This window comes from Eleutherodactylus coqui, chromosome 8 (genome assembly GCF_035609145.1).
Source record: "Eleutherodactylus coqui strain aEleCoq1 chromosome 8, aEleCoq1.hap1, whole genome shotgun sequence".
Taxonomy (NCBI): Eukaryota; Metazoa; Chordata; class Amphibia; order Anura; family Eleutherodactylidae; genus Eleutherodactylus; species Eleutherodactylus coqui.
Window position 1 is genome coordinate 162,486,109 of NC_089844.1, and position 21,559 is coordinate 162,507,667.

The 21,559-nt window shown below is 44.7% G+C and overlaps 2 protein-coding genes across 2 annotated transcripts in view; both read right to left on the reverse strand.

The window, feature by feature from the left end:
* Positions 1-495, reverse strand: part of LOC136577407 (uncharacterized) — a 46,640-nt gene extending 46,145 nt beyond the window's left edge. Inside the window, exon 1 of the mRNA XM_066577304.1 lies at positions 379-495. Coding sequence (XP_066433401.1) covers positions 379-469 — 91 coding nt within the window. The 5' untranslated portion in view covers positions 470-495. The remainder of the gene's footprint in view (positions 1-378) is intronic.
* Positions 1-21,559, reverse strand: part of LOC136577984 (uncharacterized) — a 1,034,970-nt gene that overhangs the window by 85,123 nt on the left and 928,288 nt on the right. The gene's annotated exons all lie outside the window — the stretch shown is intronic.

Below are 21,559 nucleotides of genomic sequence, written 5' to 3' on the forward strand. Positions count from 1 at the left end.
CCCGTTAAACAACGCACATGTGTCATTAATTCAGTTAGTATATGACATGCAGATTTACAACACAATAGATGATATGAGACCCAGATAATATAGGCCATTACAGATGTAGCAGCTGAAGTTGGCTATTTTGTGTAGCTTTGGAAATAGTGCACTAGATTTACCAGCAGCCCCATGTAACAAAGAGCTGTGCCAGCTCTGCTACATCTAGGCACACATGCTTTATTGTAGCAGACGTAAAATACAATGTAACTAGAAGTAAGCAAAGAATACAGCCGAGAGGGAGGGAGGGGGAGGAGGAGGGGGCTGTTGCTGCGGGCGGTGGGGGAGCAGGGATACACCTATATATAGCAGGGTGATACAAGTTACAGTAACACTCACTTGTGTGACAGAGGTAGAGGAGCAGCAGCGTTCTCACTCGCCCCATGCCAGGACCTTCATGTATCTGCAGCACATCTTCAATAACCACCATCTTCTCTGCAGATTCAGCTCAGGAAGCTGGAAAAGTGAAAGTGAAAGGAATGAACTGTTTTCCGGGAACAAGATCCAAGAATGTCATGGCTTCTGTTCTATACAGGGAGGGCTAGAAGACTGATACAATGTTCTTGCCGGATACAGCTATGGAAAGAGGAAAGTAAGAAAGTTATGGCCAATGGAAAGAATACAGATAAAAACAAAAAATGTACTGTCCTTAACGTGAAAATGGTGTTAAATAGTTAATAACGCCAAATTATAACAGACATTGAACACTGTCCCGGACATGATGAACCCGGCAGATTCATAATGGAGTCCGTTCCGTTAGTGTTTGTTAACACATTTGCCAGCTGTATAAGGCCTTTTTTACATGAGCGTGTATCGACCGTTGTTTTCACCGCGGGCTGATTTACACTTCCATCAAAGCAGTCCCCCCTTCCCTCCCCCTCTCTGCCTCTCTCCTACCCTTCAGCGTTTGCAATGGGCAGGGGCGGGGCTAAGCTGTTAACAGATGTTATAAGTGACCTGTAAATATCACACATACGTTTTTCTTTAGTAGCAGCTCCGGACGTACCGTCCTCCTCCACTTATGTCCAGAACGGATTGTTTTTCCTAAGTTTGGATTCAACTTTTTATTGAAAAAGCTTTTCTTTTTAGCAGTGATACAAATATTCTATTCATTTACAAGCTACATGTCATTAGTCTTACATTAATGACAAGCTCTCAGTGTCTCAGATAGCTGTGGTAACACGGGAGCAAATACATGGTGCCCAGTGCTGATCCCCTGACCCTAAGCAGGAGGAGGAGGTAGCCTTACAGATAGCTCAACACTACAAGGGGAAGTCTTTGAGTTCTTTGGGCTCGTCTATGCTGTCAGTGCACAAAGATGGTATTACACAGGAAGAAATCCGAGTGCCCAACCATGGGAGAAATTCACTCCAAGGACTTTGGCCTCATCCCACATTTCTGCCCTAGTCAGTCACTGTATTATTTGTGCCAGATAGGTAAAACACCGCGATGGGAAGACTTAGTGCACCCATAGTATAGACAGACCCCTGTAACATTTCTGTAGCACAAGTATAGGCAGACCCCAGTAACATTTCTGTAGCAGAAGTATAGGCAGACCCCAGTAACATTTCTGTAGCAGAAGTATAGGCAGACCCCAGTAACATTTCTGTAGCAGAAGTATAGGCAGACCCCAGTAACATTACTGTAGCACAAGTATAGGCAGACCCCAGTAACATTTCGGTAGCAGAAGTATAGGCAGACCCCCAGTAACATTTCGGTAGCAGAAGTATAGGCAGACCCCCAGTAACATTACTGTAGCACAAGTATAGGCAGACCCCAGTAACATTTCGGTAGCAGAAGTATAGGCAGACCCCAGTAACATTACTGTAGCACAAGTATAGGCAGACCCCTGTAACATTTCTGTAGCAAAAGTATAGGCAGACCCCAGTAACATTTCTGTAGTAAAAGAAGAGGCAGACCCCAGTAACATTTCTAATATCTGAAAGTGATTGACAAAGCTAATTCCCCCTTTTTTCCAGTGATAGAGAATGCTTATTTATCCGGTTGCAGTGAAAAGAATCTTTAGGTACCGCTGCTTTCCGCCGGTGGAGAAGAGAAGTCTGGGGAAATCCAGGCTTTGTTCATCTTTATGAGTGTCAGCATGTCGGCACTGGCAGTTGACAGGCGGGTGCGCTTATGCGTGATGATTCCCCCAGCTGCACTAAACACCCTCCCTGACAAGACGCTAGCGGCAGCGCAAGCCAGCACCTCCAGGGCGTACAGCGCAAGTTCGTGCCACGTGTCCAGCTTTGACACCCAATAGTTGTATGGAGCAGAGGCATCACATAAGACGGTGGTACGATTGGCTACGTACTCCCTCACCATCTTTTTACAGTGCTCCCTCCGACTCAGCCTTGACTGGGGAGTGGTGACACAGTCTTGCCGGGGTGCCATAAAGCTGGCAAAGGCCTTGGAGAGTGTTCCCCTGCCTGCGCTGTACATGCTGCCTGATCTCCGTGCCACCCCTGCTACTTGGCCCTCGGAACTGCGCCTTCTGCCGCTAGCGCTGTCAGATGGGAAGTTTAGCATCACTTTTTCCACCAGGGCCCTGTGGTATTGCATCACTCTTGTACCACTTTCCTCTTCGGGAATGAGAGTGGAAAGGTTCTCCTTATACCGTGGGTCTAGAACGGTGTACACCCAGTAATCCGTGTTGGCCAGAATGCGTCTAACGTGAGGGTCACGAGAAAGGCAGCCTAACATGAAGTCAGCCATGTGTGCCAGGGTACCAGTGCACAACACATCGCTGTCCTCACTAGGAAGATGACTTTCAGGATCCTCCTACTCCACCTCCTCCTCCACAGCCCATACACGCTGAACAGATGAGAGGCAAGTAGCATGGGTACCCTCTGCAGTGTGCCCAGCTGTCTCTTCCCTCTCCTCCTCCTCCTTCCCCCTCTTCCTCCAAAACGCGCTGAGATATAGACAGGAGGGTGGTCTGGCTATCAAGCGACATACTCTCATCCCCCGTCTCCTGTTCGAACCGCAAAGCGCCGGCCTTTAGGCTTTGCAGCGAACATCTCAGCAGGCATAGCAGCGGGATGGTAATGCTAATGATTGCAGCATCGCTGCTCACCATCTGGGTAGACTCCTCAAAGTTTCTGAGGACCTGGCAGATATCAGCCATCCAGGCCCCCTCCTCAGTAAAGCATTGGGAAGGCTGACTACCACTACGCCGCCCATGTTGGAGTTGGTATTCCACTATTGCTCTACGCTGCTCATACAGCCTGGCCAACATGTGCAGCATAGAATTCCACTGTGTGGGCACTTCGCACAGCAGTCGGTGCTCTGGCAGATTAAACTGATGTTGCAGGCTCCTCGGGGTGGCAGCGTCTGTGGTGGACTTGCGGCGCACCTTGCCGAGCAGGTCAGACAAGTGAGGGTAGTTTTTCAGAAACCACTGAACCACCAGATTGAAGATGTGGGCCAGGCATGGCACGTGTGTAAGGCTGCCGAGCTGCAGAGCCTCCACCAGGTTACGGCCGTTGTTACACATGACCATGCCCAGTTGGAGGCTCAGCGGCGAAGGACAGAGGTCGGTCTGCTCTGTCAGACCCTGCAACAGTTCGGTGGCCGTGTGCCTCTTGTCACCTAAGCTGAGTAGTTTCAGCACAGCCTGCTGACGCTTGCCCACCGCTTTGCTGCCGGCCGTGCCTTACCGACTGCTGGCGACGTGCTGCTCACACTTCTTAAATGAAAGGTAGAGGTTGCGTAGGAGGAGAAGGAGGGTTTAGAGGAGGTGGCATAAACCGCCGCAGATACCAGCACCGAGGTAGGACCCTCTATTCTGGGTGGGGGTAGGACGTGAGCGGTCCTAGCCTCCACCAAATTCACCCAATGTGCTGTCAGGGAGATATAGTGGTCCTGCCTGCCAGTACTTGTCCACATGTCCGTGGTTAAGTGAACCTTCCCAGTAACCGCGTTGGTGAGGACACGATTTATGTTGCGGGAGACGTGCTGGTGTAGGGCTGGCTTGGCACACCGGGAAATATAATGGTGACTGGGGAACAAGTAGTGCGGGACCGCCACCGCCATCATATTTTTGTAAGCCTCCGTTTCGACAAGCCTATACAGCAGCATCTCCAGGCTGATTAATTTGGCAATGTGCACGTTTAAAGCTTGTGCGTGCAGGTGCTTGGCGGCGTATTTGTGCTTTCGCTCCAATGCTTGTGCTAGCGACAGCTGAACGCTGTGCTGAGAGACATTGCTGAATGGGGTGGAGAACAGTGGAGGTGAGGGTGTGGGTGCAGGCCGGGAGGCGCTCGTACCTGTGTACTGAGAAGGGGGTTGGATCTGAGTGGCAGGTTGGGGCACAGGGGAAGAAGCAGTGGTGTTACCCGGAGGCGGTGAACGGCCTTCGTCCCACCTTGTGGGGTGCTTGGCCATCATATGCCTACGCATGCTGGTGGTGGTGAGCAGGGGCGTAACTATAGAGGGTGCAGGGGATGCAGTTGCACCCAGGCCCAGGAGCCTTAGGGGGTCCATAAGGCCTCTCCTCTCTAATTAGGGAGCCCAGTACTATGAATAAAGCATTATAGTTGGGGGCCCTGTTACAGGTTTTGCATTGGGGCCCAGAAGCTTCAAGTTACACCTCTGGTGGTGAGGCTGGTAGTGGTGGTTCCCCGGCTGATCTTGGTGTGACACAGGTTGCACACCACTGTTCGTCGGTCGTACCCGCTCTCACTGAAAAACATCCACACCTTTGAACATCTAGCCCTCTGCATGGAGGCTTGACGCGAGGGGGTGCTTTGAGAAACAGTTGAGGGAATCTTCGCTCTGGCCCTGCCTCTACCCCTGGCCACTCCACTGCCTCTTCCAAGCTGTCCTGCTGCTGCGCTTGCCTCCCCCTCTGAAGCCCTGTCCTCAGTAGGCTTAGCAAACCAGGTGGGGTCAGTCACCTCATCGTTCAGCTGCTCTTCCTCCGAATCCTCTGTGCGCTCCATCCTCGGACTTACTGCCCTTACTACTACCTCACTGATAGACAACTGTGTCTCATCATCATCATCCTCCTCACCCACTGAAAGCTCTTGAGACAGTTGCCGGAAGTCCTCAGCCTCATTACCCGGACTCCGGGAACTTTCCAAAGGTTGGGCATCGGTCACAACAAGCTCCTCAGGTGAGAGAGGAACCATTTTTTCCCACTCATGGCAGTGACCTGAGAACAGTTCCTGGAAGACTGCGTGCTCATCAGAATATGTCATTTTCATGGAGTGAGGAGGCTGGGAGGAAGGAGGAGCAGCAGCCAGAGGATTCAGAGTTGCAGTCCCTAAGCCAGGAGTAGTGGACTGCGTAGAATACTGGGTGGTCGATAGATTGCTGGATGCATTTTCTGCCATCCACGACAGAACCTGCTCACACTGCTCTGTTTGTAATAAAGGTCTACCACGTGGACCCATAAATTGTGATATGAAGCTGGGGACCCCAGAAACTTGCCTCTCTCCTAATCCCGCAGCAGCCGGCTGTGATTCACCTGGACCAGGATCTCGACCTGTGCCCACACCCTCACTTGGACATCTGCGTCCAAGTCCTCGACCCTTACCCCTACTCCTCATCATGGCGGATTACGAATAGAGCAGGGGCCAAATAAATTACCCCACTGGTACGGCACTGACAACTGTGCCTTAATTCACCGCACACAGAGACTTGTAGATAGCGGAGGCTCTATGCTGTGACTAGAAAAAAGTAACCCGCTGTCTTGCGCTGATACCTAGGAGTAATTTACTGCTCGCAGAGACTTGTAGATTAAAGAGGGTGTGTGGAGTGGGAGAAGACTCTAAAGCCAGTGGATAGTGCTGGTAACTGCGGCGATCTGAACCCCACCAACGGAAATGGTATTGTGAGACGCTCTGCACAGCGGCAGAGCTGAAATACTTTGCAGTGGCCCAGGAAATATTACAGTACTATTTAGCGGTGAGACCGCGGTCCAATTCACTGCAGACACAGAACGGTATAAATAAGTGTGCTCGCAGCAGGCTAGTAATTATTTGCGTACACTTTCACGGTGAGAGCGGTATTTTACTGCACACTCCAGCCAGAAAAAAGTATTACGGAAAGGCTGCAAACAGGCCTAGCTGCGTAATACAAAAATGGAAGCACTACAGCTCTCAGCAGGCCCCAAGTAAAATGCACACAGTCAGATGTGGCACAACAAAGGAGCTTTTGTTTTTTTGCACAGAGGTTAGGGACTGTATAGTGTATATAACTTTCACTCTAGAAGTGGCTGTGGCCCAACACTCTGCGTCTAATTCACTGCAGACAGAGAACGGTATAAATAAGTATGTTCGCAGCAGGCTAGGAATTATTTGCGTGCACTTTCACGGTGAGAGCGGTATTGTGCTGCACTCAAGCCAGAAAAAAATAATATGGAAGGCTGCAAACAGGCCTAGCTGCGTAATACAAAAATGGAAGCACTACAACTCCCAGCAGCCACCAAGTAAAATGCACACGGTGAGATGTAGCCCAACAAAGGAGCTTTAGGATTTTTGCACAGAGGATAGGGACTGTATAGTGTATATCACTTTCCCTCTAGAAGTGGCTGTGGCCCAACGCTCTGCGTCTAATTCACTGCAGACACAGAACGGTATAAATAAGTTTGTTCGCAGCAGACTAGGAATTATTTGCGTGAACTTTCACTGTGAGAGCGGTACTTTACTGCACACTCTAGTCAGAAAAAAATATTACGGAATGCTGCAAACAGGCTTAGCTGCGTAATACAAAAATGGAAGCACTACAACTCCCAGCAGCCACCAAGTAAAATGCACACGGTGAGATGTAGCACTGAGGGCTTAGTCAGACGGGCGTTTTTAGCCGCGATTTGCGCATGCGTCCGGCGATTTTATAAAACCATTGCTTTGCAATGGTATCGGACACATGAGCGCTTTTTATGCGCTCGTCCGATAAATTATAGAACAGAAATCGCAGATCGCACCTATCTGCGATCTGCGATTCCTGTTCTCTTCTCTATATGCGCTCAATGGGGCCGGCGGCAGCAGCGCCGACCCCATTGAGAACATATAGAAGAACGATGTTTGCCCATTGAATTCAATGGAGCCGGCAATACAGCCGCTCCATTGAAAGCAATGGGCTGCCGGCGTGCGCGAGGTGAATTGTTGGGAAGGGCTTAAATATATAAGCCCTTCCCTGCAATTCATCCTAAAATGTGTTAAAATAAAAAAAAATTGTATACTCACCTTTCCGCTGCAGCCGGAGTCCAGCCGCGGCCGCTGTCAGTTCTCCTGAACTGCTTCTCGGCACTATTCAGCCGGCAGGGCTTTAAAATCCCCGCCTGCTGAATGATCTGCCTCTGATTGGTCACAGCCCTGACCAATCAGAGGCAGGTTTCACTCACACACCCATTCATGAATTCATGAATGGGTGAGTGACTGCTGCCTCTCAGCGCTGAGCCAATCACGGGCAGGTCTGACTCACATCCATTCATGAATTCATGAATTGGTGTGAGTGAGACATGCCTCTGATTGGCTCAGCGCTGAGCCAATCAGGGGGCAGGTCTGACTCACACCCCCTTCACACCCACTGCAGGACGGCCGCGCGGAGCTCTGGCTGACGGGAGAAGGTGAGTATATATATATATTTTTTTTTTTACACATTTTAGGACGAATTGCAGGGAAGGGCTTATATATTTAAGCCCTTCCCGACAATTCATCCCGGGCTCCCCCGCAGCGCATTGCTTTAAATGGAGCCGGCTCTATTGCCGTCTCCATTGAATGCAATGCGCTGGACAGCTCCGGCCCGTTTCTAATGAAATGCGGCTAGGAGCAGATTTTCGGGCGATTTGCGGGCGATTTGCGCGCACCGGTCACGCGATTTGCGCATGCGCATCCGTCATGCGATCCGCAAATCGCGTGAAAAAACGCCCGTGTGACTAAGGCCTAAGAAGGACCGTTGGGGTTCTTCAAGACAGGATTCTACACTAACATTTTTCCCTTTCTCGAGGGGGCGGGGCCATATATTAATATACAAGCGCTAATCAGATGGGGGGGACTTGAGAGTAAAGTAGGGCTATACGCAGATGACACAATCCTTTTTCTATCAGATCCAATAAACTCTTTTTCCCAAGCCATGGTCCAAATAGACAGATTCTCCCATCTATCCGGTCTGTATGTCAACTGGTCCAAATCCACGATCCTATATACAGACCCTATCCCGGAAAATGACCCCTGTGTATCCAGGTATGGGCTGAAGGTAGTCTCTACATTTAAATATCTAGGGATGTTTATGTCCCAAGACCATGATAACGCCATAGAGGATAATATTGACCCACTGCTAAAAAATATAAAGTATAAGCTTAAAATGTGGTCTAAGCTGCCGCTGTCGGTAGCAGGACGCATAAACCTGATTAAAATGGCTATCCAACCAAAGTGTCTGTACGTGTTACAGCACATGCCAGTGAGCGTCCCCAAATGCACCTTCCAAACCTTTAACTCCCTTATCACTTCATTTATATGGAACTCTTCACGCTCGAAATTAAGTCTTTTAACACTACAAAGATCTAAAGAACAAGCCGGAATGGCCCTTACGGACCTACGGCTTTATTAACTAGCAGGTCAGTTACAAAACATCCAAGCCTGGGTTCTGGACCGAGAGATGCCAATAGCAGATCAATACCTGGCAAAGCAAGTTAAAGCAAACAACTTATTAATCTACCTAGAATTTCCAGAATGCACAAATTCTTCTGACATAATACCACTTTACAGACTCGCCCTAAGCGTATGGAAGGAGGCCAAAACCCTTCAACGATACAAAGATGTAGTGTCCGAGCTCCCTCTATGGAACAACCCTGGCTTAGTAGCTTTGCACTCGGTCCCAGACCCCCAATACTGGATATCCCAAGGGGTACGCTCACTGGCAGACATTTATATGGACGGAACACTCCCTACATTTACCCAGCTGCGCGATAAATTGCAGGCCCCACAGCTCCAACTATTTAGATTTTTTCAGTTGTGACATGCACTAAATTCCCAATTCCCACGTCCCTCCACTCGAATATCAAAATTTACCACAATAGGTGTCCTTAAATCACAAGGGCCCAAAGGTCTGATCTCAGCACTCTACACTCACCTCCTCTCGGCCAAAATGGACATTAATCCACTTCCAGCTTGTGACAAATGGAAACTTTCTATCCCATCCCTGTCATCTGAAGAATGGCTGGACGTTACCAAATCCCATCTGTCTGTTTCCCCCGCCGTAAATAACAAACTGATACAGTTATACATAATACACCAAGCTTACCTTACCCCTAGCCGTCTCTATAAAATGGGCAATGCCTTGTCAAACTCCTGCCATAGATGTCGCCAACCGGAAGCAAAATTCTGGCACCTGATCTGGGAGTGCCCTCCAGTCAATGACTTCTGGTCCAAAATTACCGATTTCATAAATTCATTATTGCCATCCCCATTTAGCATTGGTCTGGACCTTAAAATAGCCCTATTTGGTCTACTGGAGGAGGTGTGGCCATATCATACCTGTACTTTCCTTAAAAAAGTGCTATTTCTGGCGCGGAAAGCGATAGCCATACAATGGACGGCTGCCGAAGCCCCATCAATCCCACACTGGATTCAAATGGTAAACACAGTAATATCCTATGAGAAAATTATTTACCAAAATAGAGGCTGCCCGAACAAATTTCAGGAGATATGGGCTCTCTGGCTAGATACCCAATTCACCCTATCTGCAGACTAAACTCTCAACCCTGGACTCCCCCCCCCCCCCCCTCTTCTCATATCATCAAACACACGGAGCCTTACTATACAAACCTTAAAGGATCGGCACAGACAAGTTATGATGGTTAAATGTTAAGTTTATTGTTATAAATGTTAACAAAAAGTATCCAGAAATTATTGTACTATTTACTATACCAATCTTAGTACAACGTAAGACCCATGTACAATCTGATATGTATCTAACAAACCCTTTTTCGTTTTGTACTGCGCAAAATATTTGTGTTTTAAATAAAACGAATTTAACATTTTTCCCTTTCTCAGCAGCACTTTCCCTATACTCTGTATAATAGACTGCAGACTGAGAACGCTATAGCTGTAATGGCCTGCACAGCCCGAGATTTAAAAAAAAATGGTGCACTACTGCTCCCAGCCAGCCACAACAGTAACGCACACGGTCAGATGTAGCCCTAAGAAGGACTGTTGGGGTTCTTGAGGACAGGATCCTACACTAACACTTTCCCTATTGCAGCAGCAGTACTTTCCCTAATCTCTGCAAGCGTGTGTCTGAGGCAAGCCATGGGTGGGACCGCTTTAAATACTCGGCGATCACCTGATCTCACCAGCCACTCACTGCTGTGGGGTGGGATAGGGCTGGCACGTCACAGGAGGAAGTGGTAATGCCTTCCCTGCATGTCTATTGGCTAGAAAATGGCGCTAAACATGCAGGGAACGAAATGCAATTGACTCGAGTACCGCGTGTTGTTCGTCTCGAGTAACGAGCATCTCGAGTACCCTAATGCTCAACCTCTGACGAGTGTGCTCGCTCATCTCTACCCTCCTCCAGTCGCAAATAGAAGATCATTCCCCACCCTTCAGAGAAATTACTATACTGCAGATACTATACCTTCCTCAGAAAGATTCAGATACTTACAACTCAAACACTCAATTTTAACACTCTTAGAAATCTTTTGTCCTGAATATCCTTATGCCAGACGTATCATCTCTCAAATCTATACCAGATTATTCCACTCCTCTTATAATATTCAGTTATTCCATATTTCCCACTTGGAAACAGTTATTGGAAGTACATGCACTGAAGATGATTGGTCTCAGATCTGGGAATCGACTAAAAAAAGCTTCTGCAATATAATTATGTTAGAAACCTCTTTTAAAGTTCTATTCTGAAGGTATCTAGTTCCAACCTGAATAGCCCACGCTGTGCCAGGATAATCCTCGAATTCCTTTCGTGGCTGTCAATCTCCAGGTGACATGATGCACATTTGGTGGTCCTGTCCCCAAGGTAAACGGGGATAAGAGTATATTCATTAATTCATTCGGTTACAGGTTGCTATATCCAAAAAGCTCTGTGGGAGGCCTTAATGAGTATAAAAAAAATTGCAAAAATCTCTACGGATTCAAGAACATTGATTTCTCTCTTTTTCCTAGCAACTAAACAGACAATTGCCCAGTCTTGGAAGAAGGCCTCCTTGGGCTTTTCGAAAATAAAAAGGCGATTCAAATGGGACTTAATAAACAAAAAACTGACTACAATAATTCTTGATCACCACGAGGCATTTCTGGGAGTCTGGACACCATGGGTAAACTATACGCTCCCTTCAGAAAACATATTATTAATTTCCCTATAAATTCTGCACTAGTTAAGCTGACAATACTTTGTATGTTGCATTGTGAATCCGCGAGATATAAAACCCCCTTCCTCCCCACTCTCCCTTTACTTCCCTTGATTCCCCATCCCTTTAACAATTCCAGGTTAGGCCCTGGCCAGGCCAATATTTGATTGGGTGACCCTATAATGGGGTCAGAAATATAAAACACAAAATAAGCAAATCTATGAGAAGCAGAATAAGCAGCTTTCAATTGTCATATTCTTGTTATATTATATTTACACTGATATATATTATTACTGTATTCTGCCAAATGTTAAAATTATTAAACACAAATGTATTTTAAAAAAATCGTAAAAAAGATAAATACTGAAAATGTAGGCCCTTTAATAAAAACAAAATATACAAAAAATTGTAGAGGGCGACAAGGAGAAAAAAAAAATTTATTAAATATTTTTTTCTCTAGTGTATTCACAGAGGAAAAGGAAATGTCAGATGAGATTCAGAGTGATGAAGTCTAAACCAGAGAGAAGTGCAGAGCCCCTTAAAAAGATTAAAATAGGCAAATCGCTGGGTGCCAAAGGCATACACCCCCAGATTCTAATTGTATTAAGTAATGTGATAACAGACCATTGTTTCTTATATTTAAGGACTCTATAGTGACAGGGTTTGTTACACTGGATTGGCGCATAGCCAATGTGGTGCCAATATTCAAACATTTTACCCACAATAGAAGTAAGACTCGCTGGCCTGTAGATTCCAGTTCACTTTTCAACTCTTCTTTGAAAAATAAATATCAAAGGAGAGCGCCTTGCACCTCAGAAAGTTCACTTATTGCGAGATAAAGAAAATGAAATCCAGTTACTCACCCGGTGCACGGCATGTCACCCGAGGGTGATCATGTCTGCACCAAAGATCCTAGTGGTCTTATCCAGGGTTCGTCAAGATCCAGTGCACTGGAGAGCCGCAGGTCAGGCCAATAATCTGTTCCTCTTAGAGGTCGGATAACAATAAGTAATGAAACAGAAAAATATGCTCCTGCGCTAGTTGTTAGGAACCCGTTCAGGAGAACATTTTAAAAGAGAAAAACCTCAAATAAAAAAAGGGAGGTTTAATACTAACAAAATAAAAGAGGTAGCAAGCCTCTTTTCACAAACTATACAAAACAATACATAGAATGCATATTCTTTGAAGGGTTTCTAAGAGATGCTATCCTGGAGTACCTCAAGGAAAATAGCTGTATAACTCCATATCAGCACGGGTTTATGAGGGGTCGCTCCTATCAAACTAATCTGATCAGCTGACTTGTCCAAGACATTTGATACTGTGCCACATAAAAGGTTGGTATATAAAATGAAAATGCCTGGTCTGGGCGAGAATGTGTGTAAGTGGGTAAGTACCTGGGCAGTGATAGAAAGCAGAGAGTGGCTATAAATGGAACATACTCTGATTGGGTCGCTGTTACTAGTGGGGACCACAGGGGGCAGTATTGGAGGGGTCACCGTTGCTAGTGGGGTACCACAGGGGGCAGTATTGGGCCCTATTCTTTTTAATATATTTTTTTATTTTCAATAAGTTTTTATTGTAAAGTTAGGCATCATACATAGTATCTGTGTTTTACAATACAGAATATTAACCTATACATCACATTTTCCTTTTTTTTGTTTTCGCATTTCCAACATTTTGACATATATTCATATGAACAATGATAATTTGGGGATAGAAACAAAGGTAAGGGGGGAGGGAAGGGCAGGGGAGGGAAACAAGGATTTAAGGAGGTATACTGATGTTTCGTCTCTCTATTCTAGCTTGCCAGTCTGGTCAGACTTTCTTCTACTGGCGTTACAGTGGAACACGTCGAAGATCTACTTATGATTTCAAGGTTTTTATGATTTATGGATACTAAGAATATTAAGATTGGTCCAGCCTCTATGGAACAAGCCCTTTTGTTACCCCCGTCTATCCAGGGTTTCCAAGTTTCTTTGAAGCTAGTAGTTCTATTTTGCCTTATAGCAAATAGATTTTCAAGTGCACTATGCTCGGATAGCATATTAATGAGGTTTTGTGCTGTAGGTATTCTATTTGATTTCCATTCTCTAACAATCAATAGTTTGGTACAAAGCAGCACATGGGTGATAAACGTCCTGCTTTGTCGGGGAAAATTCTCCACACCCAACAGCTAGATTGCTGTATGTGGTTTTAGTTTTAGAGTGATCCCCAGTATCTTGTAGATGATTGTAGGGACTGAGTTCCACAGAGTCTGCACGCATGGGCACTCCCAAAATATGTGTAGGAGTGATCCGGCTTCACCACAGCCTCTACAGCAGGCTCCTTGGGAGCCTGGAAATAGTTGAGCCATTTTTAAAAGGAGAGTAGTACCATCTTGTCAGCACTTTTTGATGGACTTCCAGGAGATTAGCACTTAATGTGCATTTGTGAACCCAATTACAGGGTTTATCCCAGTAGTCCAAATCGTATGAGATCTTCAGGTCCCTTTCCCAATTAAGGATGTGTATTTTTTTCTGTTTATTCAGTTCCTCCACCGCTTCTCCATTAAGTTTATCGTACCAAAATTTCAATTTACTTTTTGGAGTTTCCTGTACATATAGTAGGTTATACAAGTATGTAGGTAATGTTAATGTGAGGTTTGTTTTGAGTGACAGGAAGCTTTTTATCTGTAAGTATTGAAAAATATCTCCACTAGTTAGTTTCTGCTCTTCGCATAGCTTATCAAAGGGCTTGATTTTAGTGTTTTCTTGTATGTCAGATAGGAAGTTGATTCCCTTTTTTCTCCAATTTTTTATAGATAAATTAGGGATTAAAATTTCCAAGATATCAATAGGTAGAGGTACTCGTTTCCTCGGGGAGGGAGAGTTAGAAATCTTAAGCAAGTATAGCCATGTTCTCATTGAGGCTTTAATAGTTGGGCAATTTGGGATCTCAATGTTCGGATCAACTGAGGCTGCAAGCAGCATTGTGCGAAGGTTTCCACCCCCTCCTAAATGTTTTTCTATTTCTGGCCAACTAATATTTTGTTGGGTGCACCAGGCTCTCAACTGTTGTATTATAGTGGCTCTATAATAAGCTGTTAGGTTGGGGACTCCCATACCACCCTTTCCTCTAGAGGAATATAATATACAGGCTGCTACTCTTGATTTCTTTCTTTTCCAAATAAATGTCAACATTTGGGTTTGTAAAAGTTTGAGGTATTCCTGTGGGATTGGTATTATCATAGTCCTAAAGATGTAAAGGATTTTTGGTAGTATAATTTTATATAGTACTATTCTTCCTAACCACGAGGGTTCTGTTTTGTCAAATTTATCGAGATCTTTCTGTATTGAGCTGTGTAAAGGTTTCAGGTTTATTGCCGGCATGTTGCTTAGGGGGAGAGTGAGTTTTATCCCAAAATACGGGATTGTCCCTGTCTCCCACGAGAAGGAAAACTCTCTCGTAATGCTTTCCTTCAGGTTTTTTGGTACGTTGAGTCCCAGTAATTGAGATTTATGGGCATTAATTTTATAGTACGAAACTTGGCCAAATGTATTTATAATTCTTGATACTGCTCTCAGAGATGGTAGTGGATGAGTCATAAGCAGCGCCACATCATCCGCAAAAAGGCCTACTTTGTGTTGGCGAAACGGTAGGGGAATACCTCTAATGTCCGGGTCCGTCCTAATTTTTTCAGCAAATAGTTCCATATCAGAACGAGTAACAAGGGTGAGAGTGGGCATCCCTGGCGCGTACCATTGGTGATTTGGAAGCTGCTAGATAGGGTGCCATTAACTAATACTTTTGCCGATGGAGAAGCGTATAAAGCCTGAATGGCTCCAAGGATTTCTCCCTTGAATCCAAATTTTTCTAGCACCGCAAATACGTATCCCCAGTGGATTCTGTCAAACGTCTTCTCCGCATCCAAGGTAAGGAGCAGAGAAGGCGTTCTCATCTCCGTTGCTCCAGCCAGTAGGTCCATTATTCTCCTTGTTCCGTCTGACGCTTGGCGGCCTAGGGTAAAACCCACTTGGTCACTACGTACTAAAAGGGGGATTATTTTCATTAGTCTCTGGGCTAAGATTTTTGCGTATATTTTTGTATCGCTGTTTAATAACAAAATTGGCCTGAAATTTACCGGAGAGGTGGGATCTTTGTATGGTTTTGGAATAGTTACAATTGTGGCTTGGAGCATCTCCGCAGGTAGTTTTTACTGTTATTTAGCTTCATTGAATATTTTGGTAAGATTTCCGACCAATTCCTCTCCAAAAATTTGGAAACACTCATTGGAGTACCCATCGGGACCTGGGGCTTTATCTTTTTTAAGAGTTTTTATTATTTTAAGAGTCTCTTGTTTGGTGATTGGAGCGTTGAGCAATTCCAAGTGGCTCTGACTAATTAGCGGGAGTTTAATGTTGCCTAAAAACTTCTTTATGTTTTCCTCGTTAGGTTGGATTGTTGAATTATCATCTTTTAGGTTATAGAGCTTTGTGTAGAACCTGTTGAAAGTCTCGGCTATATCTTTTGGGTTGCTAAATTTATATTCAGACCCTGGTTCTTTAATATACGGTATTTTAGATTTAATTCTTATTTGTTTCACTCTATGTGCCATATATTTACTGAACTTGTTATTATCTGTGTAGTAAGTAGTTTTGTCGGCCTTTAGCAGTTTTTCATGTTCTAGTGTTAGATAGTGTTAGATTTGTTGCTTCGTACTCAATGGTTTGCGGTGGATGGCATCTGTCGGTTTTTTTTGTACTAGCAATTCTAGATCTTTTATTTGTGTTAGAAGTTCCGTTAGGTGTTTGGTTTTTTCTTTTTTGTACCAGGATCCCTGCTGTATCATTACACCTCTGATAACCGACTTGTGTGCATTCCATACCATGAACGGGTTTATGTCGGGTAAATCGTTAATTTTAAAATATTCCTGGATTGCAGTATTTGACTTTTATAGGGGTCAACTTTCAATAAGTAGGAGTTGTTTCGACAAATTTTTGGAATGTGTTCGGATTGTGACAGTCCCATTGTCAAAAACACTGGGGCGTGATCCGACCAGGACGTGTTTCCAATTGTGGCCTCCTTCATTCTTGGAAGTAGAAAAAAGTCCACTAGAAACATATTGATTCTAGTAAAGGTTCTGTGTCTCGTGGAATAGAAGGAGTACTCTTTCGCGTTTGCGTTAATACATCTAAATGTATCATAGAGTTCCTCCTTCAGGAGCCATGGTCCTAGTGTAGGAGTATTTGATCTTTTTTTACTATTAGTGTCTAAGGTTTTGTCAGATATTATATTGAAATCTCCGCACAATAAAAGTTGGCCCCTTTGAATTTTTTACATTTTTCTCATTGTTTTGTTAAGAAATCTTATCTGAGCATTGTTTGGTGCGTAAATATTGGCTAGCATTATAGGGAAACCATTGATCTCACACATTAAAACGATATGTCTGCCTTTTTCATCAATTTCAGAGTTCAATAGTTTGAAATCAACAGAGTCTCTAATCGCTATGAGGACTCCTGCTTTTTTCTTTTCTGTGTTTGACAAATATCACAGGAAATTTGGGGTGAGAGAACTTTGGATGTTTCTCCTTTGTAAAGTGAGTCTCTTGCAGACATAAAATATCTGCACATGAGGTTATTGCATCTTTCCACAAGGTGGACCTCTTGTAGGGAGAGTTAAGTCCTTTTACATTTAAAGACATCAGTTTCACCTCCATAGTGTAAAACTTTTCCAATGCATTAAGTGTGCATGTATAGCTACCATTTTCAGGCGGTTCCAGCTGATCCGGTAGAGAGGGCTTTTCTTCAGGTCATCTTCTGTGTTGTGTTGCTGTATTTCAGATAGGGGGTTAGCAGACAGGGTATACCTCCGAAGAAGGGAAGTTTGACATAGGAGAGAAAAAAACACCTAAACAGGTTAGGGGGAACAAACTTAAAATTGGTAAAACATCAGCCTCCTTCCCTGATTGTAGGTACGTCAGCAGAAGGTCACCGTTTTGCTCTTGGGGGGGGGGGGGGGGGGGGAATTGTCCAGCCATTGCAAGATTCTGGCTTTTCTTGCGTCGTGCTAGTAGGACAAACCTTAATTTAACTGGCTTGAAACTTTAACTTCTTAAGAAGGAGTGTAATAGTAGGCCTGATTGCAAGTTCAGGGTCAGCGGATAGGGACTTTGTCCCACTCTGTGGGAAGTCGTGTTGGACTGTTTAGGTTTGCCATTTGGATGTCCCATTTAGTTATGAGTTGTTGTCCTTCTTCTGGATTTTGGACAATGTGGACTTTGTCGTTTCTTGTAATAATCAATTTAGGCGGAAACCCCCATTTGTATGGGATCTTGTTTTCACGTAAAGCTTGGGTGATGTTGTGGAATTTTCTTCTATTTTAAATGGTCAGTTGGGAAAGATCCGTGAAGAGTTTTATTTGATCATAGGGCTTTGAAAGGACTGCATTTTTCCTTACAGCATAAAGCATGGCCTCTTCAATGTGGAAGAAATGAATCCTCACTATAACGTCCCTAGGCAGGTGATCTGGGACCGCTTTCAGACGTGGCAGCCTGTGTGCTCTATCAATAATTCTTTCCTCTGGTGGGGTGTCTGGCAGAAGTTGTTTTATAAGGTTTTGAATATATTCTTTTAATTCAGACTGAGGTGTCGATTCTGGGATACCTCTGATTTTCGGGTTGTTACGCTTATTTCTATCTTCTATATCTGCCACTTTGCTTTTTAAGGCCTCTAGTTCATCCGATATACTATAGTGAGCATCAATGAGTTCGTTATGCGAGGTCGTAAATTCTGACATCTTATTTTCCAGGTGGTCCACTCTCGTCCCTATTTCTGCGACTGAGGAGTTTAAAGAGGAAGAGACTGACATTAAGTCCTTTTGCAGGGACCCTCTCAGGGCTAAAATCATTTTTCTTATGAACATTTCTGAAGCTGCTTGCTCTGAGCAGTTTATGTTCATGATAGGGTCATCAATCATTTCAATATTCTGATTTATATCAGCGTCATTCTGGTGCTGTTCTGTTTGATTACAAGACTGCACAGGGTCCTGATTGACTGTCTCTGCTGCTTCTTGCTGTTTCTGCTGTGTTGGAGGCACGGGAAACTTATTAATGGCAGGGGGGGACAGGTGCCATTTTAGAGGTCCCTGCCTGTGTGTCTTGTCTTTTGTTAGGGCTACTGTTTCCCTGTGCAGCCTTTTTATTTAGTCCCAGAAGCGGGGGAGCGGGAGAAAAGCCCTTACCTTTAGCATTCTTCAGGCTGTCCCCCCGGTCCGCCGCTCCGACAGGTCTTCTGTGTTCCTAGCAGTCTATAGTAGACGAATGAATAAAATAAAAAAGGTGCAGCGCCTGTAGCTCTGATGGTGAGCATAGATATGCCTCTAGCTCACCATCAGAGCTACAGGCGCTGCACCTTTTTTATTTTATTCATTATCTATCTATCTTTTTTCAAACCCTGATACTTTAGAAAGCTATACTTAGGCATCAGAATTTTTGGCATACTCTGTACTCTAAGCTTTTCTAGCACTGGCAAAAAAGATCAGCTTTATTCAATCTCATTTAGGCTGACTTTTACCTATGACCCTGCATCCAATCTAAACTTATACCCTATGGGGTTATGGATGCTTTGCGTCTACTATAGACTGCTACCTTATAAGAATCTAGTCTTTAGGAGGCGCATATATTGGTCATAATAGCCAATATTGGGGATCTGCAGTCCTCAATAGATTTTGGATTTGCCATGAGCTATAGAGACATAATTGCTAGTCTTGGCACCTCATGGAACCTCATGTAGGTGATCGCTATCACGCGCTCAGCTATTAGTTCTCTGCTCAAAAAACTAAAGATATCCTATTTAAATCTAAGACTAACAAGGTCTGACCTAAGAAAAAGAGAGGATATCTTGTCTGTCTCTATCCTCTATAGCTTTACTAGAGTAATAACATACAACGCCAAAAAACTTTTTGCACATCATATGCAGAAACTGTTTATTATCAGTGGTTGAAAAACTATCAGAGTATGAGAAAATCGACTCCTATTGGTCACACAACAAAGAAGTGTATATTTGTACATAAGCTAATAGCCTAATACAGGCTCTATCGTATATCTGCACATAAACTATTAGCCCAATATAGACTCTGCTCCTGATGAACCACGTATTTGTGGGGAAACGCGTCGAGCCCGAATTGAGCCAGAATTTGAGCTCGTACTGATAGTCTTATATCTATCTCTCAGACAATATTATATATGTCTGGGCCTTATCATATGGGTCTATCTAATTTTTGACTCTATCTACCAGATCAGATGTATAATCTACCAAGACAACCCAAATTGAGCTTGAATACAAGCTCGGACTGATAGATGAATCTGTCTTTCCTGGACCATATTAAGGGGGTCTAGTCCTAATTATATGGGTCTATCTACACTGTGATCAGATACACTCGATCACTTTCACTGTATACCAAGTCTACAGGATATTCCCATTTTTCTACAATTTATTGGGATCTCTTGACTATACTAAATTGTTGTGTGGAAGGGGTATCGTTACACCCCTTTGTGTCTATGTCTTGTGAGTTTCTATAGCCCGTATTTGTGTTTTTAAAGGATCTTAATAAAAATTATCGTTTTAGTCTATAACTGTGAAGGGCCCAAGTGTATATACTATAGACTTACCTGCTCCTGTGAAATAGCTTCAGATATTTGTAGACAGCTGTTAAGTCACCTCTCAGCCTTATTTTCTGCAAGCTAAACATTCCCAGATTAGAGATGAGCGAGCATACTCGTCCGAGCTTGATGCTCGTTCAAGTATTAGGGTGCTCGAAATGCTCGTTACTCGAGACGAGCACCACGCGGTACTCGTCTCGATTAAACGAGCACTGACCATTGAATTCAATGGAGCCGGCAATACAGCCGGCTCCATTGAAAGCAATGGGCTGCCGGCGATCGTGGGATGAATTGTCGGGAAGGGCTTAAAAATATAAGCCCTTCCCTAAAATTCATCCAGAAATGTGTAAAAATAAAAAAAAAATATTCTCGCCTTGTCCTGGCAGAACGATGTTAGCCCATTGAATTCAATGGAGCCGGCAATACAGCCGGCTCCATTGAAAGCAAAAACTGCTGGCGATTGCGGGATAAATTGTTGGGAAGGGCTTAAATATATAAGCCCTTCCCTGCAATTCATCCAGAAATGTGTAAAAAAAATATATATATATACTCACCTGGTCCCGGCAGACGGAGCTCAGCGCGGCCGGCGGCAGTCCTCCTGAACTGCTCTGAACAGCTGTGAGTAGTATTCAGCAGCCGGGGATATAAAATCCCCGCCTGCGAAATGAGCTGCCTCTGATTGGTTACAGCCTGACCAATCAGAGGCAGCTCTCACTCACACCCATTCATGAATTCATGAATGGGTGAGTGAGTGCTGCCTCTGATTGGCTCAGGGGCAGCTCTCAGCTGAATGACAGCTGAGAGCTGCCCCTGATTGGCCCTGCGCTGAGCCAATCAGAGGCAGCACTCACTTACCCATTCATGAATTCATGAATGGGTGTGAGTGAGAGCTGCCTCTGATTGGTCAGGCTGTGACCAATCAGAGGCAGCTCATTCAGCAGGCGGGGATTTTAAATCCCCAGCTGCTGAATACTACTCACAGCTGTTCAGAGCAGTTCAGGAGGACTGCCGCCAGCCACGCTGAACTCCGTCTGCCGGGACCAGGTGAGTATATATATATTTTTTTTTTTACACATTTCTGGATGAATTGCAGGGAAGGGCTTATATATTTAAGCTCTTCCCGACAATTCATCCCGCGATTGCCGGCAGCCCATTGCTTTCAATGGAGCCGGCTGTATTGCCGGCTCCATTGAATTCAATGGGCTAACATCGTTCTGCCGGGACAAGGTGAGAATATATATTTTTTATTTTTACACATTTCTGGATGAATTGCAGGGAAGGGCTTATATATTTAAGCCCTTCCCGACAATTCATCCCGCGATTGCCGGCAGCCCATTGCTTTCAATGGAGCCGGCTGTATTGCCGGCTCCATTGAATTCAATGGGCTAACATCGTTCTATTCTGCCACAGCTGTTACAGCTGTGGCAGAGGAGAACGATCTTTATGCTGACATTGCGGGGGGGGGGGGGGTCTCACTCTTGCCACTATTGTGGCTTAATAGTGGGACCTGGGAACTTGAGATGCAGCCCAACATGTAGCTCCTCGCCTGCCCTATCCGTTTCTGTGTCGTT